At 45.2% G+C, this 19,209-nt stretch overlaps 1 protein-coding gene across 1 annotated transcript in view; it reads left to right on the plus strand.

The window, feature by feature from the left end:
* Nucleotides 1–9,292: 9,292 nt before the first annotated feature.
* LOC120037272 (ephrin type-A receptor 4-like) overlaps nt 9,293–19,209 on the plus strand; it is a gene marked incomplete at its 5' end in the record, with an annotated part of 33,765 nt that continues 23,848 nt past the window's right edge. Inside the window, 5 exons of the mRNA XM_038983444.1 lie at nt 9,293–9,628; nt 16,246–16,370; nt 16,593–16,752; nt 17,641–17,752; nt 18,893–18,951. Of these exons, the coding sequence (XP_038839372.1) occupies nt 9,293–9,628; nt 16,246–16,370; nt 16,593–16,752; nt 17,641–17,752; nt 18,893–18,951 (792 nt within the window). The remainder of the gene's footprint in view (nt 9,629–16,245; nt 16,371–16,592; nt 16,753–17,640; nt 17,753–18,892; nt 18,952–19,209) is intronic.

Below are 19,209 nucleotides of genomic sequence, written 5' to 3' on the forward strand. Positions count from 1 at the left end.
AGAGAGAGAGAGAGAGAGAGAGAGAGAGAGAGAGAGAGAGAGAGAGAGAGAGAGAGAGAGAGAGAGAGAGAGAGAGAGAGAGAGAGAGAGAGAGAGAGAGAGAGAGAGAGAGAGAGAGAGAGAGAGAGAGAGAGAGAGAGAGAGAGAGAGAGAGAGAGGTGTTAAGTAGATATGATCGACTGAAAGCAACATTCCACAGTGTGTGGGGTGTGTACTATCTGTGAGTGTGTGTTTCTCTATGTACAATGCCGACTGACCTTGTCTCTCTCGCTGTCTGTGTTCTTACAGCCTGTAAGATTGTCTACTGCCGTGCCCTGGCCACAGACGGTGCCTGCTCCAAGTAGCATTTTAATAGCATTTTGGTAGTGTTTCGAAAGCGTTGTGGTTGCGTTCCCTACGGTTTAATTACCCAGTGTCAGTCACAGCTGATGGCTCCCACTCTCCCTCTCTCTTACGCTCGCCCTCTCCGTCTGGATAATCCTGGGAGCAACAGGTATGGCCAAAGGTAGTGTTAATGGAATGTAGGAGACCAGGGAGCTTCTGGAATGTGTCTGTGATTGAATAGAACATTATATAATAACCCATAATATAGTTATACAGCACAGCATGACTTACCATGGCAATAAATAGCAGACAAATAGCAGACATACACATACTACAAAACACACGCACGCACGCACGCACGCACGCACGCACGCACGCACGCACGCACGCACGCACGCACGCACGCACGCACGCACGCACGCACGCACGCACCACACACACACACACACACACACACACACACACACACACACACACACACACACACACACACACACACACACACACACACACACACACACAGTACAATATCTCCCGTGCTCAGACATGGACCCAAAACCCCATTGTACTGGGGGAGAAATCCAGCTCACATACATTTGACCTTAGTCCTCTTCCGTTTATGACAGAATGGCACTAAGAAAATCTATCTGTTTAATAGCTCAGTGTTCTAGCAGGAAACCACAGAGGAGATAGAAACAGGAAGACAGCTACATTGAACCTTGCATGACAAAAGATCATTACAGTGATGGTTCTGCAGCCACCGCCACCTTAATTTAGAAACGATCATCTATAACTGACTGGATGGAGGGGGGTATGGAGGGATGAGCGAGGAGAGGGGATGAGGGGGGGAGGCTTCATCATAATGTTTAATGAGAGCTGGTAATGAATTGTCAGATGGGGAAGGGGTTGAAGGTAGGGGTGATGCTAATATTAACCCTGTACACACACACACACACACACACACACACACACACACACACACACACACACACACACACACACACACACACACACACACACACACACACACACACACACACACACACACACATTTGGGCCTGTACTCATCTCTCCTTTCTATCCCTGTCTTTCTATCCCTCAATCCAAAAGGAGAGAGCACTGCCCATTTCCACCCAAACCATCTCTATAGCTTTTAGGTGTCTTTCAGTTGGAACGACACTCTCCCCTCCTCCCTCTCTCTCTCTCTCTCTCTCTCTCTCTCTCTCTCTCTCTCTCTCTCTCTCTCTCTCTCTCTCTCTCTCTCTCTCTCTCTCTCTCTCTCTCTCTCTCTCTCTCTCTCTCTATCTATCTATCTATCTATCTATCTATCTATCTCTCTCTCTCTTTCTCTCCCTCTTTCTCTCTCTCTCTCTCCCCTCTCCCCCTCCCTATCTCCTCCCCAGTACAGCCCCTGTCTTCCATATTAATCAGTGGCTTTTTGCTTCCTGGATGAACAGACGGTGTTTGTCTTCTCCTTCTCTCCCCCCCCTCTCTCACTCTATCATCCTCTTCTCTACTATTTGTAAATGCATGGACTATCACCAGATTGACCACACAAACACACAAGAGCGTACATACCCCCCCCCCCCCTGACTCTCTCTCTCTCTCTCTCTCTCTCTCTCTCTCTCTCTCTCTCTGTGTGTGTAATCATTCATTGCCACGTTGCTCCTCCAAAAATAACACTGATAATTAATTTCCATTCTGAAATGATTCGTCAGTAGATGGACTGGCATGCATATTTCAGCCCGTGTCGATACCTTTGCTCGCCCATTAATCAGAGAGGGGGGGGGGGGGGGGGGTTACAGTTAACTTAATCACTGTTTGTCATGTTTGAAAGCAACTCTTGAATTAGGAGTGTACAGAGTGAAACATTATCAAACACAGACCCTAGATCAAGGCCACTTCTTTATTACTGGGTTGAAAACAAACTCTGTCAAATCCCTAAGAGAGTCCCATAAACAGATCTGGGACCAGCTGGGTTGAGTTTGAGTTGAGCTTATTTTATTTTTACAGGGACAGTGCACATTAATCAACGTTTCAGTAAAAGTGCCGGTTTTAGCCAGCCGGCTAATTTTCAACCGCAGTCCCCGGGCAGGTTAATTAAAACAATTACAATATAGACAATCATTGAGCAGTGAGCACACGCAGAGCAACATAGGACAAGCAAGACGTAGCATACAGACAGAGCAACATAGAACAAAAAGCAGCAAGACAAAATTCATAAAAGCAACAAAGTGTTTCCACACCTCACAAGCTACAGACAACAGACAACATGGAAAGCGGCAATACACAGCTAGGGATTATGTTCACAAATCTGATTGACCTTTAGCCATGTCTTCATGCATTTTGTGAAAGTGTGATATGTGCTGCAGTTATGTGTGTCTGATGGCAGTGTATTTCAGACATGGGAAGCTCTCACAGAGAAAGCGGATTTACTAAAGGTGCTTTTCCTTAACCTCTCTGGGATATGTAGGACGCATGCAATACACCAAATTAAAGCTACACCTGTTGTGAATCCAGCCAATGTGTCAGATTTCAAAAAGTTTTTACGACGAAAGCACACCAAACGATTACAGTGGGGAGAACAAGTATTTGAAACACTGCCGATTTTGCAGGTTTTCCTACTTACAAAGCATGTAGAGGTCTGTAATTTTTTATCATAGGTACACTTCAACTATGAGAGACGGAATCTAAAACAAAAATCCAGAAAATCACATTGTATGATTTTTAAGTAATTAATTTGCATTTTATTGCATGACATAAGTATTTGATCACCTACCAACCAGTAAGAATTCCGTCTCTCACAGACCTGTTAGTTTTTCTTTAAGAAGCCCTCCTGTTCTCCACTCGTTACCTGTATTAACTGCACCTGTTTGAACTCATTACCTGTATAAAAGACACCTGTCCACACACTCAATCAAACAGACTCCAACCTCTCCACAATGGCCAAGACCAGAGAGCTGTGTAAGGACATCAGGGATAAAATTGTAGACTTGCACAAGGCTGGGATGGGATACAGGACAATAGGCAAGCAGCTTGGTGAGAAGGCAACAACTGTTGGCGCAATTATTAGAAAATGGAAGAAGTTCAAGATGACGGTCAATCACCCTCGGTCTGGGACTCCATGCAAGATCTCACCTCGTGGGGCATCAATGATCATGAGGAAGGTGAGGGATCAGCCCAGAACTACACGGCAGGACCTGGTCAATGACCTGAAGAGAGCTGGGACCACAGTCTCAAAGAAAACCATTAGTAACACACTACGCCGTCATGGATTAAAATCCTGCAGCGCACGCAAGGTCCCCCTGCTCAAGCCAGCGCATGTCCAGGCCCATTTGAAGTTTTCCAATGACCATCTGGATGATCCTGAGGAGGAATGGGAGAAGGTCATGTGGTCTGATGAGACAAAAATAGAGCTTTTTGGTCTAAACTCCACTCGCCGTGTTTGGAGGAAGAAGAAGGATGAGTACAACCCCAAGAACACCATCCCAACCGTGAAGCATGGAGGTGGAAATATCATTTTTTGGGGATGCTTTTCTGCAAAGGGGACAGGATGACTGCACCGTATTGAGGGGAGGATGGATGGGGCCATGTATCGCGAGATCTTGGCCAACAACCTCCTTCCCTCAGTAAGAGCATTGAAGATGGGTCGTGGCTGGGTCTTCCAGCATGACAACGACCCGAAACACACAGCCAGGGCAACTAAGGAGTGGCTTCGTAAGAAGCATCTCAAGGTCCTGGAGTGGCCTAGCCAGTCTCCAGACCTGAACCCAATAGAACATCTTTGGCTTGAGCTGAAAGTCCGTATTGCCCAGCGACAGCCCCGAAACCTGAAGGATCTGGAGAAGGTCTGTATGGAGGAGTGGGCCAAAATCCCTGCTGCAGTGTGTGCAAACCTGATCAAGAACTACAGGAAACGTATGATGTCTGTAATTGCAAACAAATGTTTCTGTACCAAATATTAAGTTCTGCTTTTCTGATGTATGAAATACTTATGTCATGCAATAAAATGCAAATTAATTACTTAAAAATCATACAATGTGATTTTCTGGATTTTTGTTTTAGATTCCGTCTCTCACAGTTGAAGTGTACCTATGATAAAAATTACAGACCTCTACATGCTTTGTAAGTAGGAAAACTAGCAAAATCGGCAGTGTATCAAATACTTGTTCTCCCCACTGTATGTTAGGTCAGTACATAGTCACAGAAAAACACAGCCATTTTTCCAGCCAAAGAGAGGAGTCACAAAAAGCAGAAATAGAGATAAAATTAATCACTAACCTTTGATGATCTTCATCAGATGACACTCATAGGACTTCATGTTACACAATACATGTATGTTTTGTTCGATGAAGTTCATATTTATATCCAAAAATCTCAGTTTACATTGGCGCGTTACGTTCAGTAATGTTTTGCTTCCAAAACATCCGGTGATTTTGCAGAGAGCCACATCAATTTACAGAAATACTCATCATAAATGTTGATAAAAATACAAGTGTTATGCATGGAACTTTAGATAAACTTCTCCTTAATGCAACCGCTGTGTCAGATTTAAAAAAAGCTTTACCAAAAAAGCACACCATGCAATAATCTGAGTACAGCGCTCAGAGCCCAAACAAGCCATACAGATATCCGCCATGTTGTGGAGTCAACAAAGTCAGAAATAGCATTATAAATATTCACTTACCTTTGAGGATCTTCATCAGAATGCACTCCCAGGAATCCCAGTTCCACAATAAATGTTTGATTTGTTCGATAAAGTCCATCATTTATGTCCAAATACCTCCTTTTTGTTCGCGCGTTTAGTACACAATCCAAACTCACAACGCGCGGGCAGGTCCAGGCGAAAGTACAGACGAAAAGTCATATTACAGTTCGTAGAAACATGTCAAACTAAGTATAGAATCAATCTTTAGGATGTTTTTATCATAAATCTTCAATAATGTTCCAACCAGAGAATTCCTTTGTCTGTAGAATTGCAATGGAACGCAAGCTACCTCTCACGTGAACGCGCATGACCAGCTCATGCCACTCTGGCAGACCTCTGACTCATTCAGCTCCCATTCCCCCCTCCTTCACAGTAGAAGCATCAAACAAGGTTCTAAATACTGTTGGCATCTAGTGGAAGCCTTAGGAAGTGCAATATGACCCCATTTCCACTGTATCTTGGATAGGCAAAGAGTTGAAAAACAACAAACCTCAGATTTCCCACTTCCTGGTTGGATTTTTTCTCAGGTTTTTGCCTGCCATATGAGCTCTGTTTTACTCACAGACATCATTCAAACAGTTGTAGAAACTTCAGCGTGTTTTCTATCCAAAACTACTAATTATATGCATATTCTAGCTTTTAGGACTGAGTAGCAGGCAGTTTACTCTGGGCACCTTTTTATCCAAGCTACTCAATACTGCCCCCCTGTCCCAAAGAAGTTAAGGGAACTATACAGTCACCTCTCATGGCAGACCTTGTGGATCCTCTGCCGTATGTTTGGGTTTTCTGTTTAACAAAAATACTGAGTGGAGGGGGAGCCAGGCCATTTAGGATCTTGAATACAAGACATGCGTTGGTGTATTGCACAAGATTTTCCCAACTCAGGAGCTCATGCTTTCTGTGGATGTAACAGTGATGATGGCTATTGGGCTTCCTATCAAGCACTTTGAGAGCCTGTTTGTAGACAGACTGAATAGGTTTTAATGTTGTACAGCAAGCTTGGGCCCAACTAGTCAAGCAGTATGTTAAGTGGGGGAGTATCATAGATTTGAAGTACAGTTTTGCTACCTCTGTAGTCAAACAATTTCGTATCAATCGGAAATTAGCTAGGTTGAATTTGGTTATTTGAATTACCTTTTTCACATGCTTTTTAAAAGAGAGGTTGGAATCAAGTACGATGCCAAGGTACTTAAAATCAGATACCACCTGGAGCTTCTCCCCTGCAACACATAGACATCTGGCTCAGTGGCATCAGTTGCCTTCTTTGTGAAGAACATGTAAACAGTTTTTTTCACATTGAGATGCAAACACGAGTCACTGAGCCGCTTTGTAACCTGGACCATTACAGTAGTGAGTTCTTGTGCAGCTTGTTGTTTGCTCTTTGCATGAACATATATCACTGTATCATCTGCATACATTTGAACTTCAGACCCAGTACAGACAGAAGGCAGATCATTAATGTACAGGCTGAACAGGAGGGGCCCCAGTATTGACCCTTGGGGCACACCCACATCATAGCTAAGAGTGGGCGACAGCTCATTGCTCACTCTGACACACTGAGTTCTGCCTTCAAGGTATGATTTCATCCATATCAAGGCATCGGGGGGAAAGTTGAACTTGGACAATTTTGTGATGAGAATCTCATGGTTAACAGTATCAAAAGCCTTCCTTAGGTCCAGAAACACAGCCCCAACAACGCCCCCTTTGTCCATATTGGACTTCACATTTTCCAGAAGAAAGCAGTTGGCTGTTTCTGTGGAGTGTTTTGCTGAAGCCAAACTGCATGGAGTGTAATGTGAAGGGGCTGTTGTTGAGGTGGGCAATCAGTTGTTCTGCTACACACATTTCAACAACCTTTGACACCACAGGTAGTATACTAATGGGCCTGTAGTTACTCACGTCAGCAGGGTCGCCCGATTTAAAGATGGCCGTTATTATGGACGACTTCCATACCCTTGGAAACACCCCGAGACCAATAGATGTGTTGGTGACCTTAGTAATGGGGCCAATGAGTGACTCTTTGTAGTTTTTAAGAAAGGTAGAGTCCAGCCCAAACACATCTTTGGCTTTAGAGTTCTTTAGTGAGCTAATCACCTTGTTCACCTTTGATTCAGAAACCTCCCTTATGATGAAGACAGGTTGAGCGTCATTCACTAGCACTGAGCCCAATAAACTAGTGGAGGGGTTCTGTGTCAGTACCCTGACAGAGTCAATAAAGTAGGAATTGAAGGCTATTGCTATTTTGACTGCATCCTGTGTTAGATTGTTATTCACCATGATTTCTAGTCTTTTTTCAGTGTTACTATGGTCTTTCCCTGTTAACCTTTTTAGGTTCTCCCAGATCAATTTAGAATTTCCCTTTGCTTCACTAATTATGTTAATAAAAAAGTGTGCATTGGCCTGTCTGATTTCTTTCATCACCTTATTTCTCAACATGGTAAACCTACATCTGTCATGCTCTAATTTGGATCTTAGGGCTATTTTTAGAGCATAATCTCGTTTTTTCATCAATTTCCAGATTTCTCCATTTAGCCAAGGAAGAGTGCTCTTTTGGCCAGGTTTGGATTTGATTTTCTTTAGGAAACCATTTATTGTAGTCTGGATTGTGGATAGAAAAACCTGACTATCAGCTTCCACGTCTGTATAGGACAAGAGATCATTCCAGTTAATTCCCTTAATTGCGTTTTCAAAATAGTTTAATTCACTCTTAGGTATTCTTAGTTGATCTGGCTTTCTAACAGTAGAGAGGTTAAACCTGCTCTTAGACAGCTTTCTGGCTATAAGTGTCAGATTATGATCAGATAGCCCAGTAACCATATTGAATGATTTAGTCACTCTCTCTGGTTTATCACTGAACACCAAATCAATCTGTGTTATAGAGCAACAAGTCACCCTGGTTGGCCCTTTAACTAGCTGTGTAAGGTCAAAGGTATTAGTGATCCGTTTGAGGGTTTTCCTACAAGACTTGTCTTCATAATTAATGTTACAATCTCCCATTAACTTCTTATGGCTGGGTGGCAGTATTGAGTAGCTTGGATAAAAAGGTGCCCAGAGTAAACTGCCCGCTACTCAGTCCTAAAAGCTAGAATATACATATAATTAGTAGATTTGGATAGAAAACACTCTGAAGTTTCTAAAACTGTTTGAATGATGTCTGTGAGTATAACAGAACTCATATGGCAGGCAAAAACCCGAGAAAAAATCCAACCAGGAAGTGGGAAATCTGAGGTTTGTAGGGTTGCCTATCCAATATACAGTGGGATATTGGTCATTTTGCACTTCCTACGGCTTCCACTAGATGTCAACAGTCTGTAGACCCTTGTTTGATGCTTCTACTGTGAAGAATGAGGGAAGGAGAGCTCTTTGAGTCAGGTGTCTGTCACAAGCTGAACATGCGCGCTCACGTGAGAGCGACCTGCTTTCCATCGCATTTCTGAAGACAGAGGAATTCTCCGGTTGAAACATTATTGAAGATTTATGTTAAAAACATCCTAAAGATTGATTCTATACATCGTTTGACATGTTTCTACGAACTGTAATGGAATTGTTTAACTTTTCGTCTGACCTGCACGTCATGAATGTGGATTACTGGTCTGAACGCGTGAACAAAATTAAGGTATTTGGACATAAATGATGGACTACATCGAACAAAACAAACATTTATTGTGGAACTGGGATTCCTGGGAGTGCATTCTGATGAAGATCATCAAAGGTAAGTGAATATTTATAATGCTATTTCTGACTTCTGTTGACTCCAAAAAATGGAGGATATCTTTATGGCTTATTTGGGCTCTGAGCGCTGTACTCGGACTATAGCATGTTAGGCTCACTGCCATGATAACTAATTACACATCCACCACATGAATGTAACACAATCAGTTCAAGGATTACATTTAACTTAATATCTTGACTAAACCAAGTTGAAATTGGACTTCCTAACTTCCCAGCCCTTTGAAAAGAAAAGGAGACCTCAGGAATAGTTGGGTTAGCAGGGACTGCAAACTATAATTAGGACTTAATCACTTAGCTATAGCCACCACAGACAAACACTATTATTGATTTCCCCAAAACAAAGTGTTTCAATTTCAACAATTTAGTGTTGTCTTTCATTGCAACACCAAAATCTACTCAGTCACTTCAAACCAAGTCTCTCTTCTCACAGCTGCTTTGTCTGACAGTTACCCATAAGTTTGGCTAAGTGAGAGTACTTCAGACCACCTCTCGAACCCTGTACCTTTCTCTCCCTCTTCTCTCTCCCAGGACCCCCGACGGCTCCGCTCCACCTCATCTCCAACGTCAATGAGACATCGGTCAACTTGGAGTGGAGCACTCCTCTCTCCTCTGGCGGACGCCAGGACCTCAGCTACAACGTGGTGTGTAAACGCTGCGGGCCCGAGGGGACACGGTGTCAGCCCTGTGGGAACGGGGTCCACTTCAGCCCCCAGCAGCTGAGCCTCAGGGCCACCAAGGTGTCTATCAACGACCTGCAGGCTCACACCAACTACACCTTTGAGATTTGGGCTGTTAACGGGGTCTCCCAGCAGAGCCCTGGACCTGAGCAGGCCGTGTCGGTGACAGTCACTACCAACCAGGCCGGTGAGTTGGAGTTGGGGTTGGGGGGAGATGTGTGTGGGTGGGGAGAGAGATGCTGGACACTGTTGTTGTTTGTTGGGTTGTTTTGGTAAAGGTTGAGATGTGCTTTGAATGTTTGAATTTTATTTTATTTTAAGGGGAATGGGGAAACAGACAACATTTATATTCTAATGAATTGTATTGATTTGGTTAGGCTTAATTACATTGCAGTATGTTGGGTAGGGCAGTGTGTGTTGTTCCAGTGGAATGGGATCATGAATACCACGGCTGGCCCTCTACAACCACAGTAGAGCTCCCTGCCTGGTGGTGCGCTGAAAGGCCCCTGTTGTTTTGTCGTTCGGCCATTTTTTCTCCAGTTGTTGTGCAAATGTATTTTACGGCTGTGACCTTTCCTTTCCTCCTGATAGATGATTATTACCTCTGGTTTTACTGCGGTGCTCTTGGGTGGCGGGCTAAGTGCCTTTTTGTGTTGCTGTTTTGATCCCTGGGAAAAGAGAAGATCTCTGGAGGATTCTGACTGGCTATTTAAGGACAGGATGGCTTGATGTATCTGGTCTGGGAGAAAGGAGAGATTAATGGATCTAGAGCTGCCTTGAAAACAGTTGTCCTGCGATAGTAAGATATATAAATGATGTTGCCTTTGGCTCGTCACTGAAGCATGTTTCACAACTGTTCTCCATTCTCTAATACTTACATTAAGTTGGCCCTTCTGCAGCTGGAGGCATTACGAGTGTGTGTGTGCTTGTGTGCATGTGTGCATGTGTGCATGTGTGGTCATGCTTGTGTGTGCGTGTGAGGCAAAAATATCTGCCTGTGCAGGTTATTTTGTGTGTTGTGTAGAATGTGTGCGTGTGTGTGTTAGAGAATGCCTGTGCATGTGTATGTGTGTGTCTGAGAAAGTGTTGTGTGTCTTGAGAACGTGTGTGTGTGTCTTGAGAACGTGTGTGTGTGTCTTGAGAAAGTGTGTGTGTGTCTTGAGAACGTGTGTGTGTGTCTTGAGAACGTGTGTGTGTGTCTTGAGAACGTGTGTGAGCGGGTTGAAGAGAATAGCACCAGAGTTGATTGGATTTCTCCCCTAATACTCAGTAGGGGTTTTCAGAGCTCTGATTTCACCCCTGTAATCCAGACAGTCATCTGTGGCTGTCCCTCTCTCTATATCACCCCCAACCAGACACAGTGGATTACACATTTATTATGATAGATTTATTATGATATGCTCTGTAAAAAGCCACTTGGGCCAGCGGCCTTGATCAAGATTCAAGTTTCTGTAGGGAAAGAGTGCAGAGGGGGAGTGGGGGGATTCCTAATTTCACCATGAACAATCCCCCTGGTAAATCAGACAGGGTGTAACCCCTTCACCCCTCTGGATGAAGGAAGGGGTGTGTGGGGGGTTGAGGGATGGTATTCAGGGTTTTGGAAGGATGTCCAGATTTGTGCCGACCTGTAAATGGATGTTTAGAAAGTTTATGAGATCCAGTCTTTACACTAGATCTTGTGTGTGTGTGTGTGTGTGTGTGCGTGCGTGCGTGCGTGCGTGCGTGCGTGCGTGCGTGCGTGCGTGTCTCAGTATGATCCTTGGTATGTGTAATTTCTTGAAAAGGTAGTGAGTTAGTGCGTGCAAGTGTTTGTCATTGTGTGTGTGTGTTTCCATCACTATGTGTTTGTAATTGTGTGTGTGTGTTTCCATCACTATGCTGAATCGGAAATGCAGGTGAACATGGGGACCTGGGTGGAAGGAGACTTTTTTGGGGATCTCGTATGGGGGAAACAATTTCTCGACGCCCTAAAAAACAGCTCCCACTTTGCCCGTTTTTTCCTCTGCTGCAGCAAATCAAGTGATTCCAATCTGGCAACCAGACTCCAATATGGCACCCACGTGTTCCCCGGCCTTTGTTTCTTTAATGTCAAACCATAATCCACCACATATTCTCCAAACCACACGGTGTGACCACAGCTGGTCCAGTTACCTGAATATCTCTCTCTCTCTCTCTCTCTCTCTCTCTCTCTCTCTCTCTCTCTCTCTCTCTCTCTCTCTCTCTCTCTCTCTCTCTCTCTCTCTCTCTCTCTCTCTCTCTCTCTCTCTCTCTCTCTCTCTCTCTCTCTCTCTCTCTCTCTCTCTCTCTCTCTCTCTCTCTCTCTCTCTCTCTCTCTCTCTCTCTCTCTCTCTTTCTCAATTTCAATTCAATTTGCTTTATTGGCATGACGTAACAATGTACATATTGCCAAAGCTTATTTACAATATAAAAATGAGAATCTCTCTCTCTCTCTCTCTCTCTCTCTCTTTCTCTCTCTCTCTCTCTGTAAGACAAACTAACTCACTCAAGAGCATAACTTACTCACAGGGTCCAACTCTTTCTCACTGTGACACACAGACTCAGAAAGTAGCTCAAAAAGTAGCTAGCTCGACAAACTTACCCACAAAGCCATTTTCATCCACCCAGGGAGCAAACGTTCAACTAATCTCAGTTTGTCTGTGTTGCTCATTCCCAGCTCTGCTAATGTGTCTCTGCTAGCTAATATATGCATGGGCTGCTGTGTGCCGTTGACTTTCTCCACTGTCTGTGAGCGATAATGTGAGTATGTGTATGTTTTTATGTGTGTTTCCATCTGTCTGTTGGTATAATGAGTTTGTGTGTGTGTGTGTGTGTGTGTGTGTGTGTGTGTGTGTGTGTGTGTGTGTGTGTGTGTGTGTGTGTGTGTGTGTGTGTGTGTGTGTGTGTGTGTGTGTGTGTGTGTGTGTGTGTGTGTGCACGTGCATGTATGCTTAGGTGTGTGTGAGTGTTGCGGCGGGCGAGCTGTAAAAGAGTTTTTGGAGCACATTATTGGGAAATGAGATCTGAATATTCATTGCTTTTCCACTTAGTATTCCGCAAGCGTTTTAGCCCACGCTTTCAGGAGGCGGTAAGACATTACAGGTCTGCCCCACATTCAGGTCTGTCTACAGAGGTGCCGGTCAGGCAGCTAGTTTACACTGTTATTCTCCAATCTAGCCCTGCTGTTACATCTCTAATCTCCTGCATTGCCTGTGTTAGCTTGATCCTGGCCGGGTGTTTGGCGTGTGATAGTGACACAATGTGTGTATGTAGGTCTACATATGTTTTTGGGGTGTGTGTGTGTGTGTTCTTGCGTGCATGCATGTGTGTGTTTTATCTTCTCTAAGTCTTAAACTTTTCCCTGATTGATAGTACAGTGTGTGTCCTTCCATTGTAACCTTCACCTCCTCCATACCAAGCCTTAGAAGGAACCACTCACAGAATCACTCATCTTTAACTTCACATTAGCCTTGGAAAAAAGCAACAGGAGGACCAGAACACGATTAAATCTCCATATCTGTCATCTTTGGAGAAAAGATGGATGTGTGGATTACCTAAGGGGAATGGGCCGGCTGACCCTTTGGATTTCTTTCTGGTCGGGAGCATCCCTGGCCACCCCCGGGGGGCCCTTCAAAGTGGGTCTGGCTGCCAGGCGCCCTCCAGTAATATTGATTTGAGGGTTACAAATGGCCGCCGTTCTAATTGTTTAAATAGAGACGCAACACTTTAGCCCGACCGGCAGAATGACACAACCCAGGGAGATCTATTTACCGCTGCTCGCTCTGAGAGCTGTCTGTACTACACCCCACCCTGTTCCAGATCCATCGCCCCCCTTCAAACCCCACTGCCCCCACCACTGAAACCTAACCCATCGTTGGTGCTTGGATTCCAGGCCTGGTTGAACTCAATCCCTCCCTGAAAGCCTGGTTGTGTTAGCATTAGAGTGAAAACTAGCCTCCAGGACAGTAACCCCTGGACTGGTCTGGGGGAATAGAATATATATAATGTCACAGATAATGCTTTCATAATCGACGATAGGGGTCGCCTCAATAATCACAGCAGTGTAATTGTTTAAAAGGCAGCACCAGGTAGGCTGGATAGGACGTTTACAGTAGCCAAAGTCACGGGTCAGAGATTTACTTAGCTTCTATAGTAGTACTACTCTAGCTAACTTTAAATGGCAGACGGTAAGCTACCAAAATATCAGCAACAATGTTTTGCCTGCATTTGTGTTTAAGCCTGGGAGATGTAAGGATAATGTAAGGTAGCCTATGGTGGAGATTCAGGACAGTGTGTATGACTGGGTCTGTGTGTGACTGGGTGTGACTAGGTCTGTGTGTGACTGGGTCTGTGTGTGACTGGGTGTGACTGGGTCTGTGTGTGACTGGGTGTGACTAGGTCTGTGTGTGACTGGGTGTGACTGGGTCTGTGTGTGACTGGGTGTGACTGGGTCTGTGTGTGACTGGGTGTGACTAGGTCTGTGTGTGACTGGGTGTGACTGGGTCTGTGTGTGACTGGGTCTGTGTGTGACTGGGTGTGACTGGGTCTGTGTGTGACTGGGTGTGACTGGGTCTGTGTGTGACTGGGTCTGTGTGTGACTGGGTGTGACTGGGTCTGTGTGTGACTGGGTCTGTGTGTGACTGGGTGTGACTGGGTCTGTGTGTGACTGGGTGTGACTGGGTCTGTGTGTGACTGGGTGTGACTGGGTCTGTGTGTGACTGTGTGTGACTAGGTCTGTGTGTGACTGTGTGTGACTGGGTCTGTGTGTGACTGGGTCTGTGTGTGACTGGGTGTGACTGGGTCTGTGTGTGTAATGTGTATATATGGGGGAAGGGTTAATGGCTGTTGAGGAGGTGAGAGGAAGGGGCTGGAAGGGTGTTTCTCCTGAAGGGCTCTACAGTACCAACATTTGACTTGCATATGCGTCTATATATTTTGCTGTGCGACCTGGAATTTTTATTTAGGAGTACCAGTGCGCCTAGAAAAATGAAGGATTCTATCTTTAATATAAAAATATGAATCTTTAATATAAAAAAGGTCAGCGTAGAGCTCTGCTCTGTCTGAAGATGTCTTTGAACTGCCCCATCCAGCTCTACCTGACTGTGTGTGTGTGTACTCTGCCTGCATGTCTGTTCGTCTGTGTGACCCTCTGTCTATAATTGTATTTCTCTTTCCTTGGGCATGAGTGTGTGCTGGTCTTTTTGTAGGCTCCACCTCTGCATTTGTCAGTGCTTTTCGATCAGTACGTGGATGTTTTTTTCCCAGACAACTATATCCATATGGATGGACTTTCTAGTGTCGTCTGTGCCTGACTCTGACCAAATTTGTGTGTTGTCAGTCTCTGAGATAGAGGTTTGACATTTGGAGCGAGTTGGGAGGAAGTGAGTGTGAGCTGTTATTTGTGTTTTAACCTGCAGATGTTGAAGGGGGAACACAGACACAGAGCAGCTGGTTGAAATACTGTCTCATTATGGACTGCTGCAGAATGGCCTTTAGACATTGACCTCTGCCTACGTTTAATAAAAAACTATTGATTGGCTAGAAGACAGAGGAGCAACAGCAAGGGAGCAGGAGAGACGTCATAGCAACGCAGTGGTTTCCCAGGGTGACCAGAGAATCTTTGGAATTTGCGGGACAGGAAGTGAGATAGTCCTTAGCTTAGCTTGGAGCATCTGCTGTGTGGAGAAGAAGGGAAATGGATGTGAAACTAGCTGTAGGCATTGTGGGCTGCTGTGTGGAGAAGAAGGGAAATGGATGTGAAACTAGCAGTAGGCATTGTGGGCTGCTGTGTGGAGAAGAAGGGAAATGGATGTGAAACTAGCTGTATGCATTGTGGGCTGCTGTGTGGAGAAGAAGGGAAATGGATGTGAAACTAGCTGTATGCATTGTGGGCTGCTGTGTGGAGAAGAAGGGAAATGGATGTGAAACTAGCTGTATGCATTGTGGGCTGCTGTGTGGAGAAGAAGGGAAATGGATGTGAAACTAGCTGTATGCATTGTGGGCTGCTGTGTGGAGAAGAAGGGAAATGGATGTGAAACTAGCTGTAGGCATTGTGGGCTGCTGTGTGGAGAAGAAGGGAAATGGATGTGAAACTAGCTGTAGGCATTGTGGGCTGCTGTGTGGAGAAGAAGGGAAATGGATGTGAAACTAGCTGTAGGCATTGTGGGCTGCTGTGTGGAGAAGAAGGGAAATGGATGTGAAACTAGCTGTAGGCATTGTAGGCTGCTGTGTGGAGAAGAAGGGAAATGGATGTGAAACTAGCTGTATGCATTGGGAAGGTTTGTTTTGATGTATTCCAACCATTTGGCTTAGCAATAGAGCTTCACCATTGGACTCGTTAGATGTAGCGCTGTAGCTGTAGCCATTAGCCGTACACACCTAAGCCCTTTGACTGGGAGCCAAGCTAAACGGCAGGTGGAGTTGATTGCCTCATGGTATGGTGACTCTCAGAAAGAGCAATAGGAAAGAAACAGACTTAGTGGCTCAGAGGGTCAAAACAACAAGGCAGGAAAGGTCAATGCTCCCAAGTGGCTCCCGAGTGGCGCAGCAGTCTAAGGCACTGCATCTCAGTGCAAGAGGCGTCACTATAGTACCTGGTTTAAATCCAGGCTGTATCACATCCAGCCGTGATTGGGAGTCCCATAGGGCGGCGCACAATTGGCCCAGTGTCGTTGGGGTTTGGCCGGAGTAGGTCTTCATTGTAAATAAGAATTTGTTCTTAACTGACTTGCCTAGTTTAAATAAAGGTTAAATAAAAAAATAAAAGGCTAAAATCTCTCTCTTTTTGTCTTTTCTTTCTGTCCCTAGCACCGTCTCCCGTCAACTCGATCCAAGCCAAGGACATCACCAGACACACCATCTCTCTGGCCTGGCAGCAGCCTGAGAAAGCCAACGGGGTCATCCTGGAGTACGAGGTCAAATACTATGAGAAGGTGAGGTGGGAAATGTAGTTCTCTGGGAAATGCAGTTTTTTTCCTCAGGAAAATTTTTCCTTTAAAATAACATTGAACCTGACAGGTTGAGAATTTAAAAAAATTCTGAACAGTGAAAAGGTGACAACCTGACAATGTAGCCTCTGACGAAGCTGAAGTAAGAACCTTTGACATGCCAGGAAAACCACCTCAACTCTTTTCATCCCTCTCTCTCGCCTTCAGGACCAGAATGAGAGGAGTTATCGCATTATCAAGACGTCGTCCAGGAACACCGACATCAAGGGCCTGACCCCTCTGACCTCCTATGTGTTCCATGTGCGCGCTCGCACCGCCGCCGGCTACGGAGAGTTCAGCGCTCCCTTCGAGTTCATGACCAACTCTGGTAAGTGGAGCGCTACCTTCACAGCATCGCACAAATCACTGTGATGATGTCATTGTGACACAGAGCAAGTGTCAACATGTGTTCTGTTTTAGCACATGCTACCCACCTACATCTTTGTCACAGCTTCTAACATGTTGGAACATGAATGATATAGACATAATGTCACATACTGATAGCGCCTGTTTTAGTACATCTGAATAACACCTAAATAATCCCAAACATTTAACAAACATTCAAACTCAAACTGATTGCCCCTGTCATGTGGGCAGGAGGACGTCTGTTCTGTCCTCTAGACACAGGTGTCTCTTTGTGATGCAGATGGGGATAGTGGCATATGGTAATGACACACTGAAGCACACAGCTCTTTGCTTGGTGGAATGGTACTGCATTGTGTCTCAATGGGCCTCTGAGAAACACAATACTTTATGGGGACTCATAAAATGGAGGATAGGGAGAAGGACTAATACTCTGGGCCACACACGGAGGGAGAGAGGAAGGGAGAGGAGGTCAATGACAAATAGAACATCTACTGTAGGTTTTACATCTCGGGACCTGATTAGACTGAATGATATTGACTTTGCTCTGTGTCTGTCCACCCACTCTTTCCCTCTGTCTACCTCTCATTTTTCTCTCTCTTTCTCTCTCTACCTCTCCTTTTCTCTCTCTTTCTCTTTTTACCTCTCATTTTTCTCTCTCTTTCTCTCTCTACCTCTCCTTTTCTCTCTCTCTCTCTCTCTCTCTCTCTCTCTCTCTCTCTCTCTCTCTCTCTCTCTCTCTCTCTCTCTCTCTCTCTCTCTACCTGTCTCCTCACTCTCTATATATATTTGTATTCCTCTCTCCTCTCCTCTTTCTTCTCTCTGTCCCTCCCGCTCTTCCTCTCCTATTCAGTTCCAGCTCCTATCATCGGAGATGGGACTAACTCCACAGTGTTGCTGGTGTCTGTGGTGGGCAGTGTTGTTCTCCTCCTCATACTCATCAGTGCCTTCGTCATCAGCAGGAGGTGAGACTCTCATCCCCCCCCCCCCCCCCTCTCTCTCTCTCTCTCTGTTTTCTTTCTCTCCGTCTTGCTTGGCAGCTGTAGAGGCAGGCTCGAAAAAGTGTCTGTCACACGTCGACGATAGGTGCACGCACGCACGCACGCACGCACGCACGCACGCACGCACGCACGCACGCACGCACACACGCACACACACACACACACACACACACACACACACACACACACACACACACACACACACACACACACACACACACACACACAGCCCCAGTGAGTGATGTGTTGCCGCACCTGAGACATGATTGACGGTGTGACAGCTGAAGAGATGTAATCAGCGACCCTCGCTCCTCTTCTCCCACTCCCATCGTCTCTTTCCTCTCTCTCCCACTCCTCCCTCCACCTCTATCCCTCTATCTCTCGCTGTGGCTGTAATATGGGGTGGTAGTTAGATTCTGTGACCTGTGGGGAGATGGAGAGCGAGAGAGACAGTGAGAGAGTAGGAGAGATAGAGAGAGAGAGAGTGAGAGAGAGGGAGGTGTAGAAGAAGAGAGAAAAAGTGAGGGAGAAGGAGGCAGCAGGTGGATTTGCAGTGACCCAATCAGAGGGTGTTAACCAGTGAGCAGTAGAGCAGAACAAAGCAGTGACACACAGATGGGATTACATGCAGATGGGGTCTCTCTCTTCATGCTTTAACCACGCTCTGTCTTTTACTGGCCACTGTTTGTGGGTGTGTGTGCGCTCCTGTGTGATAGGACACTTCTATATGTATGAGAGAGAGAGTGTGTGGGCGATGGAGAAGGGGGATGTTTGTGTGTTCGTGCGCACATTTGTGTGTGATTGGGGCTCTTCCAGCCAAGCAGGTGGCCGTCTTTGATTCATATTCATTGACGGTAACTGTCTGTCATTGTGTTTTGACCATCGTGTGGGGGAGGGGTGGGTGGGTAGCGCTCAGCGTGATTCACAGAGATGTTTAACAGTCATTAAAAGGACAGAGAGGCACATTGTCATGTTTAAAAGTCATTAGTCCAACATTGTCCTGCACATCTGGTGGCCTTAGCCAACATCAATAATAACACCATGGACTTGCTCCGTGCTGCTGAACCTAGCTAACCACGTCGGCCATGTTGTTTTTCTCCCCAGAAGGAGTAAGTACAGTAAGGCCAAGCAGGATGCTGATGAAGAGAAACACCTACACCAAGGTAGACCACTCACTGTACTCATCCTACGCTAGTATCAACGTTCACTGATGAGCCTCTGAAAAAATTATGCAGTTGGTTAATAGAGTAATAAAACAAGGTATGTTTGTAATAAAAGTGTGGATGAAATGTGTTTCCAAAAGTAATGCCGTATAACATTTACGACAGTATTCTCCAGTTAAAACCTATTGACAAGATACATACTTTCATATTATTTCAGATGTCATTAACTCTGATGAAATAAGAGTTATTACACCAATC

Source organism: Salvelinus namaycush, unplaced genomic scaffold (assembly GCF_016432855.1).
Source record: "Salvelinus namaycush isolate Seneca unplaced genomic scaffold, SaNama_1.0 Scaffold1665, whole genome shotgun sequence".
Taxonomy (NCBI): Eukaryota; Metazoa; Chordata; class Actinopteri; order Salmoniformes; family Salmonidae; genus Salvelinus; species Salvelinus namaycush.